Here is an 11421-nt window from a genome sequence, read left to right on the forward strand (position 1 = left end):
GTCCCTGAGCTGTAACAGATGGTCGGTATGGCTCCCTGGTTGCAGCGCTTCTTGGCCCTGTCCCCTTGGACCGACCATGGTTTCAGCGGTGCCAATGTTTCTCTTAACCGCCGAGAATCTGAGGGGCAAGTCCCAGCCCCCATCCTTGTTCTCTGCCTCCAGGACACCCCAGGAGCAGCCTTCCCAGGTCCTTGTCTTGGGGAAACTCCCCCCACTTTAGAAGATGCCCAGCAGCTGACTCTGGAGGAGGAGCACCTTGGCTCACAGCTGCGCGGGAGCGGGTGGCGGAGCCAGCCGGTGACCTGGGCTGTCCTCCTTCCCCGCAACCCCGCCCGCGGTCGCGGCTCCCTCGCAGTCCGGGCTCCTCCCCCGCGCGGGGTTCGGCGCGCAGGCTGCGGCGCGCACGGCGGGGACCGGAGCGTCTTCGGCGCGGGGAGCCGGGCTCAGCCCCGGCCTGCGGACGCCGCGGTCCAGGAGTACCGAGCCGGCCTGGGGGGCCCGCGGGGCGCGCGCAGCGCGGAGTGCGCGTGGGGCCGGGCTCCGCTGCCGGGTGCAGGAGCGCGCGCGCGTCGCGGCATGGAGCCGGCCCGGGAGCCCCCCGCGCGCACCCGCCCGCCGCCCCCAGCCGCTCGCCCCGCTCCCGCTGCGCCCAGGCCCCGCTCTCCAGCAGAGGCAGAGGCCCGTGGCCCAGAGGGGCTGCTGAGGCGATCCGGGTCGGGCTACGAGGGCAGCACTAGCTGGAAGGCGGCCTTGGAGGGTAAGCGCGCAGCCTTCCATCCCCTGGCCCCCGACTCAGGTCCCAGGAAGTGGCCAGTCACCTTGACAGCTCGCGGAGGGACGATCTGGAGGATTCGTTCGTATCAGGGAAGGCAGATGACACTAAGGGAGGGGGAAGGGGTCCCCGGGGACCACCTCAGGTCACTGCTTTGACAAATCTTTGCTGCCAAATCCCTCTTTGACCTTGGAGCACGCTTCATGCTCCAAACCTTAGTTGGGTCCCACGTGAAGCACCTGAGTGGTGGCCTGAATCTCTAGTAGAGAAAACATTTAGTAAGTAATTCATGAAAGCAAAAGCGTTGATTCTCCGAGGTGGTGCCTGCGCCCTGTGGGGATGGGAGGGGCGCACTGCTGGGTGTCTGGGGCTGATGGAGAGGAAACCCCAGAGGACCTTTTGGGGATGCCACCGATTCCTGCTTGTTATACTGGCTCAGGGAGTGACCTCAGGCTATCCTAGGAGACACTGAGGGAAGAAACTTCATTCATTTCACAAACTCTTTTAGGAGTGTTGCTCGGGAGATGCAGGAGTTGGACACAGGGAGGGTTAGCTTCCAGGTATTCTCATGCTTCTGCCTAGTAGGAACTGGGTAGCATTAACTAGGGGCAGGGTCAAGGGGGGCATCTCCTCATAAGTGATCCTTCGAGGGCGTGGAACGGACAGAAGAGGGTGCGCCAGGTCAAAGAACGACTGGGGTGGCTGGAATTAGCCAGTCCCTTGTGGATAACTGAACCCTAGGGTGCTGGGTGCTGATGAGGGCATGAGAAAAGAGGAATGGAGCGAGAGAGAGACAGGGAGAGAGAGAGAGAGTGAGAGAGAGAGAGAGAGAGAGAGAGAGAGAGAGAGACAGAGAGAGACAGAGAGACAGAGAGAGACAGAAGAGAGAGACAGAGAGAGATAGGGAATATGAGAGAGATATCTGAGGGACCACCCAGGCCAGGCTACAGACGTTTTTTTTCTTGTTTTCCTCGTTTGAAGGAACTGTTGAGGGGTTAAGACAGCAGATCGGCATGGGGAGGACCTGCCGTGGAAAGCTGGTCAGTGAGGAGGGTGGGTGGTGGCCTGGAAGAGACAAAGCCACCTGTGCCCAGATAGGTGATGGGGCAGCAGAGCCTGAAGAACCCTTGGCTGAAGTCTGTGTGCCAGGGCTAGGCTCTGTCTGTGGAGGGCTGTGAGAGTCTACTGAAGCCTAACAGTGCTTAGGAGCCATGGAGGCGAGACAGTTTCCCCAGATGCAAGGCATTATAAAGGACCACCGGAAGCTTGGGTGGGATAAAGGCCAACCAACGCTTCTGGGAGCTTCTGGGATGCGTGTTTCTGGTTAGTGGTTGGGTTTTTCCCTGTGACCGAAGTTTGCCTCCTACCAATGGTATTTCTTAGGTCACTCCCTCTCTAGTCTGTATTTATTTATTTTTTTGGGGGGGGGGTAAGTATTTGAAAGGGTCAGCTCTACCCACTTTTACCTTTAACCCCACTGGGTAGGGCTCTTTCAGGGAAATGTGGCTGGCTGGCTGGCTCTGGCTTTCTCTTTGGCCCTGAATATATTGACTCTTGTCCTTCCTACTGCTGTTGTGGCTGACTGACCCTGCCCATCTGCTGGACACACACTGGGATGGGGGGAAGCAAGAAGCTCTCTGTGGTGGTCTAGCACACCATCCTTCTTGTCATTTTCTTGTAGTCCAGCCTTGTGCCATCTGAACTAACATCACTGATATCACTGATACAACCATTGCTCCTCTTTTGGTCTCTGGTACACATAAAAGACACCCCCCACACATACACACACATACCACTACCACCCTGGCTCTTGGTGTAATGGCCTGTTGACTGTTGTAGAGGACTTTTTAGTTCTGTTGGTGCCTTCCCTCCATCCAAAGAGGAGAGCCCAGGGCTTGGGACTTGTCCTCACCAGTGGCTGCCACTGTATGGGACCTTTGAGCTAGCTTGTTCTTTCTGTGGTGCTAAGACACCATCTTAAGCCCTGAGCATATCCAGCCCTCACAGAGATCCAGGAACAGGTGCAGAGTCAATTCGGTGAGGTACAGAGAGATGGTTAACATGAGCTACCGTCCCAGCTGGTAGGCTTCACTTATTTAAGCCCCACTTTTCTCGTCTGTGAATCATGTCAAGATTTCCACCTCACAGTGCTAATCAGAGAAAGGTCTGGAGTGTAGGTTCGGTTGTGGTGGCTCCTTTCCCAGCCCCCTGAATGAAGAACCTGACAGTCTGGGCGAGGAGTCCAGGGAACAGGGAGGACCAGCTTACTCTGATGGAGTCCTTTGACTTGAGGTTGCCCCTCACTTCAGTTCACTTAGAAATACCCTGTGGGTGGTCCTGGGGGCCCAGTGGACTTGCAGCCTCTGCTTAGTCTGGCCCCTCACTTGACAGAAAGTGGGGGAAGCTTCTGAAATGATATAGCCAAGTCCTCAGAGGTACCTGTCCCTTCATCCTTGCCCCATGCTGCTGAGACCCACCTATGGGGCAGGGTGTGGGCTTTGGTTACACTTTGACTCTCCTCTCCACCCTTAGTGAGTGCATCAGCCCTGGAGAGGATGTGGAGAGTGAGGGTGTTGAATGTCTCACTCAAGGACACACTGGCCACTAACACATGAAACCGCCAAGGGATTTGGTTCCCTTTGCTAGGAAAAGCTTGTCTCCCTTCCTGTGTGACCAAGGATGCTGGGCTCAGAGGGGCTAACTGGAGAGCCTCTCATTGCACTTTCTGAACACACAGCTCTCCTCCTCTCTTGCCCTCTCAGAGGAGTCTGCCATGCCTCCCTCCTCAAAGCTTGAGGAGAGCATCCGTCAGAAGGCTGGGGTCCAGAGGGCCATCCTCAGCGAACAGTTAGTGCTGTAAACAGAAACCAGACAGGTTGGCCTGGGAAGGCTGTGAGCGTGATCCAGTGAAGGCTGATAAAACCAAACCCAGAGAGCCCTGCTGGGGTCTGAAAACCCTCAAGGTGATTCAAGATAGGGCTATTTCTAGCTTTGGAACTGAGAGTGGGGCACAGTGTTCTGGGTAAGAGAGGGGACAGAGTGACTCTGCATACTTCAAGCTGTATAGATTTCTCAGTGGTCACCAATTCTGAATTTTTAATGTTGAAAGTTTTTTTTATTAGGCACAAACCCACAACTTCCTGATCAAAACCACACTCATGCATTTGGCAAAAGCTACCTAAAATTTAAAAAATTACCAAGCTCCACATCTGAGCATTTTTAAGTAGGCAGGATTACACTGGGCAGGCTGTGTCCCGGATGGTTTAGATATCAGCTCTGTGGGTCTTTTTTAGAACATGGGTAGAGGGGAGAGTCTATCTGGTATGAAGAGTCAGCATTTTCCAGGCTTCTAATACTAATGCATTTAGAAGCCCAGATAACCGGCACCTGTAAACCCCAGGCTATGTAGGTGGGCTGCCGCACAGTGGGATAATTATCCAGTTAGATGCTTGTGAACCGTGGAACTACACTCACACCACAAGAGCCCTAGTGAGATCTAACTCCTAGAACCTCAGAATGTGCCCTCGGGTGGAATTGTAGCTCTGGCTGACACGACTACTTAAGAGGAAACCAGAATGGAATCAGTGGGCTCGATCCAGTATGAACTGGTGTCCTTAGACAAACACAACCACAGCCTAGAAGGCCGTATGCTGAGGATGAATGGGGATGAAGTGATAAAGTCATGGGCTTTGAGCAAAGCACCAGAGGCTACGATGACTCAAGCAAGGCTCCCCCGAGGCTTCAGAGGCAGAGTGGTTCTGCTAAAACCTGCATGCTTGCACTTCTGGCTCTTATAGCTATGAGAGGGCACCTTATTTTTGAAGCCACCCAGGTGATGGCACTTAGGTATGAGGTCTTGGGAAACAGACACCACATTGACTCCAGCTGCCTACCCCAGGCCTCAGGGAGGCACCCAGTGAATGGTGTCCAGAGTCCTAGGGCGTCCTTCTGCCCACACCGCAGTGTTGAGAGGAAGCATCCCCACAAGAAGAGAGGAGGCTCTTCAGTTGTGGTGACAGTGGGTATACATGTATAGACCCTCCTTTTCTTCTGAGTTTCTATAACCCACATAAATTTTAAGGCTATCTGAAAACACTGCATTCAGTGTAGTATTTCAAATTTCAGTCTGAACTGTGCCAAGCGATGGTTGAGTCCTACTTTAGGAACCCAAAGGAACTCAAGATAGTTCTAATACAAAGGAGCTTAAGACTGGTGGTCATAGTGGTGGTGCATAGAACTCACCATGTCAGACACACATCTCCTCCCTCAGCAGCCATAGGGCACCAGTACCTGGAACCTTCATTAGACCCCAAGACCCAAGAATGCTCAAGTGCTTGAGTCCAAATGGCATATTTGCATAGAATCTGCTCATATCTTATATACTTTAATGGTCTCCAGATTCACTATAATATCAAGCATAGTGCAAATGTTCCTTAGTTGCTGTTCTGTACTGTTAAAGAAAGAGCAATATGACATGAAAGTCTGTATGTGCTCAAGACTGATGCACATTTTTCTCATCTCAATCTGGAGTTGGTTGAGTGTGCAGATATGGTCCTGCAGATAGGGTAGGCCATAAACCTGAGAAGTTTATTCTGAGATGAAGAACGTGGAACAGAATAGATGCTCGGTAACTTCATTATGTGTCCACACCCAGAATGGAGCAAAGTGTGGGTACGAAGCCTGGGACATGGTTTCAGATTCTGACCTCATCCCCAGTATGTAATGCACACTGTACATCCTCAGTACACAGGTTTGAAAGGGGAGGAGGAGGCATGCTTAGCCATGTGCTCTCCACTGTGGTGTTGTATAGTTCCAGGAGTCAAAGGCTGGGCTGTGTCCACTCTGAGGACAGCAAAGCAGTGAGCCAGAGCTCCAGGTTTCAGGAGCCTCTGCTCTCACACTGCCTGAAGCCACCCACCCAGACTGCTGGTGCACACAGGCAGAGTTTCTGCCTGTAGCTCAGGTTGGACCCTACAGAAAACCAGTGTAGACTGCTCAAGGAATCCACTGCAGACTACAGAATAGGCCCCTGAAGAACCCCAGTGGAGAACCCTAGCAAAGACCCCTGGAAGAACTCAGTGTACTCCACTGGAGGAACCTAGTGTAGACCCCAGCAGAACTCAGCATGGACCCCCAAGAGATGTAACTTAGTCCCTGAGAGGAACCCAGCATAGTCTTCTGGAGAAACCCAGTGTAGACCTCGATGGAGCCCATCATAGGCTCCTAATGGAATTGAGTATAGATCCCTGGAGGAGCTTAGTGTAGACTCTTGGAGAAGCCTTGTAGGCCTCTAGTGGGTCCTAGCATAGGAGGAATACAGTGTAAACCCTGGTGGATCTCTAAATAGGTCTCAAGCTGAATCCATTGTAGCCCTATAGAATAGCCTAGTGAGGACCCCATTGGTAGAGCCCAGTGTAGATTTCTGGAAGAAACAAGCATAGACCCCCGGAGGAAACTACTGTTGGACCCTGATATAGCCCAGTGTAGAGTGTAGAGGAGCCCAGCATAGATCCCTGAGCAGCCCAGGGAAAGCCTCTAGAGGAATCCAGTATAGGCCCCAGGGCAGCTTAGTGTTGACCCCTGCTGTGCTCCTACAGTGAACTCGGGCTCCAGTGAACTCTTCAGTCCCCCTGCCTTAGCATGAACAATACAAGCACCTCCAGGAATCAGAGTAAACATTTTGAAAGAAGCTCAGACTCACTCAGTAGAGAGGAATGGACATTCTTCCCATTTCTCCTCTTGTCAAATAATTCTCAGTAGTATCTTCAGAGAAAGCACTATGCCATTACAACAAGAACAGGTTGCTTTAAGAGAGGACCACCATGGCACAGCTGGAGCAAACCCCATACACCTTAAATCATCTTACAGAAAAGAAAATCCCGGTAGAAGGGTGAGAGGATGGAGCTGAAGAAATCTTCCCAGGAATAAACCAGAGGTAAAGAGACAAGAAGATGGGGATGGGGAAGAAGAGGAGGAAGAGGAGAAGAAAAAAGAGGAAGACCAATCCAAGATCTCAAACATTTGAAGACTGACTTTCAGAAGGAAATCAGAGAATGAAAGAGAAGAAATAATCAATAATATAATTAATTTTTCTTTCTGGCACTGAAGGATAGGAATGTCCAGGTTGAAGGGGACTATCAGTTGCCCACTGGAGTAGATAGAAATATCTATGACCAACAACTGTGTGACATGCAAGATGGAATTCTTGGGTAGAAGCACGTTAAGAGGTTGAAATAAAATGTCTCATGGTGAGAACAGAGAGCTAGGCCTCTCAAAAGAAGTGTTTGTGTCAAAGTTCTGAAGAATGATTTCCAATCTATAATACTTAGCCCAGGGTACTATTCACCATGGGGATTAATAAAATTTGTTTGGAGTTATAGCACACACACACACACACACACACACAAACACACACGTGCGCGCGCATGCACATGGAGTGCCTGCAGAGGCCAGAAGAAGGAGGTGGATCAGGATCTGGTTCTGGAGTTACTTGTGGCTGTGAGCCGCCTGGCTTGGGTGCTGAAACTGAATTCAAGTCTTCTGTAAGAACAGTTCACATCCTTCACAACCCAGTCATCTCTCTGCCCCTGTTGTACTTCCTCTGTGGGCAGGCACTGCGATATATGCTTTATCAAGATGAAGGCGAAAACTACAAAAGAGCAGACATGGGAGAGGAAGAAGAAGAAACCAACATAGAATCCTGGCAGAGAAACTCTCAGGCCATTGGTTCAGGGAGACTCCAGCCAGGCTGGCAGCTGGTGACCAGTCAGACTAGAGCAGGTCAGAAGGGTCCAGATGCTGCATCTTTGAGACAATTGCTTTGGATTGAATGTAATTTCCTCCCAATATTCACATGCTGAATTCATAAGCACCAATGTGAGGTCCACCAATGTATCTGCACATTTAATGGCCGAGACAGTAGAAGACAGTAGAAAATGCCAAGCCAAAAAATTTAGAAGAGGCACCCACACCTCCAAGCATGTCATAGAGTAACAATGACCAGACAATGGAAGACAGCAGGTGCTGGCTTGTGGGGAACTGGGACTCCTGAGTGTTGCTGATAGAAATGTAAAATGTAACCACTGTGGGAAACAGTTTGGTGATCCCTCAAATTGTTACACAGAATTACTATGCAACAGTTCTACTCCTAGGCATGGACTCTCAAAGAACTAGAAGCCAGGGCTCCAACAGATTTGTCCATCATGTATGTTATTCACCATCTTCTGGCCCCTGCAGTTACTATCTACACACACACACACACACACACACACACACACACACACACACACACACACACACACACACACATACACTACACACACACACACACATACACACACACACACACTACACACACACACACACATACACACACACACATACACACACACATACACACACACATACACACACTACACACACACACACACACACACACATACACACACACACACACACACTACACACACACACACATACACACATACACCAGAAAGAGACAGATAGACAGGCAGGCAGGCAGAGAGACAGATAGATACAATCTGCCATAACTCCTGGGAAAAGGGTCTTAGCTCACAGCCCAGGCTCTAGTGCACTATAGCAGGGAAGTCAAGGCCAGAGCTTGAAGCAGTTGGTCACATCTGCAGTCAAGGGCAGAGAGAAATAGATGCATCCATGCTTACTACTCAGTGCATGTTCTCTACTCCTGTATGATTCCCTACTTCCCTACTTCCTGTCCTGAAGCAGGGCCCAAACCAGAGAAGAGTGCCACCCACAGGGCAATGGTTCTTCTTCCAATGATGAACACAGCCAAAGCGATTCCCTCACAGATATGCCCAACCTGATCTAGGAAATCCCTCACTGAACCCTCACTGAATTGCTCTCCCCAGGCGATGCAGACTGTACCATGTTGACTATTAAATCTGGCTGTCACAAATGGATAGACCATATAATGAACTAATGAACCAAAGAAAAGGAGTGAGGTTCTGTTACATGCCATAGCATGGATGTGTCTTGAGAATATGCTAAGTGAAATGGGCCTGATACCAAAGAAGAAAGGTGAGATTCCACTCATGAAATCATCAGGACAGACAAATGGATAGGGACAGAGCAGAGTGATGGTGGCTAGGACATGGGCAGGGGAGTTCCTGTTTAGTGGGTGCGGAGCCTTTGCTTACAGAGGTAAAGGTTTTGCAAACAGATAATGGGGAAAGCCTGGCTACATAATGCTATTTATTGAGCACTTAAAATGGTTAAAATGGCAAATTTAATGATGTGCTATATGTATTTCACAAGATCCATACCACAATCAAATCTACATATCACAATACAAATCTTGAAAAGAAGACCCCATGTTTTAGTTCTAAAAAGCTTCCTTTATTAAGATTAAAAAAAAAAAAAACAGGCAGCATACACCAGCTGATATGAGGCCCCCAACACACATATAGCAGAGGACTGCTGGGTCTGTGTTCAATCAGAGATGATTCACCTAACCCTCAAGAGACTGGAGGCCCCAGGAAGTTTAGAGGTCAGGTGGCATGAGGGTGGGGTGGGGACATCCATATTGAGACAGGGGGATAGGGAAGAGGTATGGCATCTGGGTGGTAGGGAGGTATGAGGGTAGATGGGGGTGGGAGGGAATAAAAAATAGGGAGTATAAAATAAATAAATAATTAAAAAAGAAAGATAAAAAAGATAAAAAAATATTAGGTCAGGCAGTGGTGGCACATACCTTTAATCTTAGTCTTTGGGTGGCAGAGGAAGGCAGATTCTTATGAGTTCAAGGCCAGCCTGGTCTACAGAGTAAGTTCTAGGAGAGCCAGTACTCCACAGAGAAACCCTGTCTCAACAAAACAAAACAAACAAACAAACAAACAAAAAACCCCTGTTAAGTGGAAATAAACGTAGATAAGGAGAGCCTAGAGGTGTGTGGGGTGACAAGCACAGGGTGGGCCGGATGGCAGGAGGTCTTCATTGAGGAGGAGGACCTGGGGAGCAGAGACCCTGTCATAGGGCAAACGAGCGTCTAGGTCAGAAAGCTGTACTGCCATGGAAGAAGGCTGGGGGCAGGAGGAATGACAGACCTGGGGCCATGGTCCAGAAGTGTGGCTCTCAAATCCAGGCAACACCACAGTCACCCTGAGGGCTGGTTCCAGCCCTTGCTTAGTTCCACTCTAATTTTTTTTCAAATCCTATTTTTAATGATGGTTGTTAAATGCTTTAACCTCCCTTGTAGCCCACCACCCACCAGAGGTAATGGGAAAGAAAGGATATGGGGAAGTGGACCTGTTTACAAAGATTCTTTGGGGTTCTTTTGAACTGTCTGTGTTGTCTGGAAATTTGCAGTTCAGTTCACAGGTTAGCAGGCAGTGGCAGCTCAGTCCACTTGCAAACACTTCACGATACATCAACAGTCCAGCTCTGTAGAGTTGGGTTAGCAACAGCAATGACATGATCTAGCAGAGATAGCCAGACCTCAGCCTTGGCTCAAGTCAGCAGGAGAGACTCAGAGGAACACTAGGAGAAGTTCTTAGCTGTGCCTCTCTCAGGGAAGCGAAGATCAGTGAAGACATGAGACCCACAAGCCTTGCACAGCTAGCTGTCCCAGCAAGCCAAACCCTGTCTCCATCACTCTGTGGAGTCCTATTTATACCCTCCAAACATCATGTGCCCTCCATGTGCCTTGCCACAGCATGGGTCTTGCTGATGTGCATCCAATCAGCCCAGGTCCTTCGAAGTGGCAAGAAACTGCAGCATTCCACCAGAAGTTTTTTGGTGGAGTGCTGCAGAAGTTTTTCTTTCTATGGAATCCCTACAAATGCAGTTCACTATGCAATGCAAGGCAGACCACTACATGGGTGTCATTAGCCAAGAATCCTTTATCACATGTCCTTTCACATGCTTGCTTTAGCAGAACATCCTCTCTCCTGTGTCTTCTTCAGAGAAACATTCCTCCACGAGTCCGCCTTAGATTTTCACACCTGTGTTCACTTCAACAAAACATTCCTTCACTTGTTTGCCCAGCAAAATAACCATCCAACTGACTTTCCGAAGAACTCCTGAGTTTCCACTTCGCCACCGCACAAGGCTCTTGCTGTTAGGACCTGGCAATAGGGTGGCAGCCGATACTGACACATTTGACTTCTCCTTAGATACCACCACACGCCTTCTGCTGGGAGCCATTGCAGTCCTCCTGTTTGCCATTCTGGTGGTGATGAGCATCCTGGGTGAGTGTGCATGTCAGAGTGTGTTAGCAGTGTGGTTTCTGCACACCTAGTCCCTAAATAAATTCCCCCACATATCACGGGTATGTGTGTAGGGACAATAAATTAGAAATTGAGTGGCAGGTTAATATAATTGTAGTCTAAAATTATACAGTCCATGTGGAGCCAAACTCAGGTTCTCAGCAAGAGAAGCCTGTGCTTTTAACCACTGAGCTGGTTAAAAGGCTCTCCAATCTTTAGAAAGCAGGTAGGCCAAGAGTAGGTAGCCTGAAGATGGTATGGGGGTCCCTAGAACTGGAGCTGCAGACAGGTTCGAGCTGCCATGTAAGTGCTGGGAATTGAACCCAGATTGTTTGAAAGAACAGCAAGCTCTCTTAATCTCAGGCCATCTCTCCATCCCCCAATACACCCCCACCCCCACCCCCA

The 11421-nt window shown here is 49.8% G+C and overlaps 1 protein-coding gene across 1 annotated transcript in view; it reads left to right on the forward strand.

Moving 5' to 3' along the window:
• Window positions 1-414: 414 nt before the first annotated feature.
• Window positions 415-11421, forward strand: part of Clec2l (C-type lectin domain family 2 member L) — a 14577-nt gene continuing 3570 nt past the window's right edge. Inside the window, exons 1-2 of the mRNA XM_031381602.1 lie at window positions 415-757; window positions 10924-10998. Coding sequence (XP_031237462.1) covers window positions 577-757; window positions 10924-10998 — 256 coding nt within the window. The 5' untranslated portion in view covers window positions 415-576. The remainder of the gene's footprint in view (window positions 758-10923; window positions 10999-11421) is intronic.

The sequence above is a fragment of the Mastomys coucha genome, unplaced genomic scaffold (assembly GCF_008632895.1).
Source record: "Mastomys coucha isolate ucsf_1 unplaced genomic scaffold, UCSF_Mcou_1 pScaffold20, whole genome shotgun sequence".
NCBI lineage: Eukaryota > Metazoa > Chordata > Mammalia > Rodentia > Muridae > Mastomys > Mastomys coucha.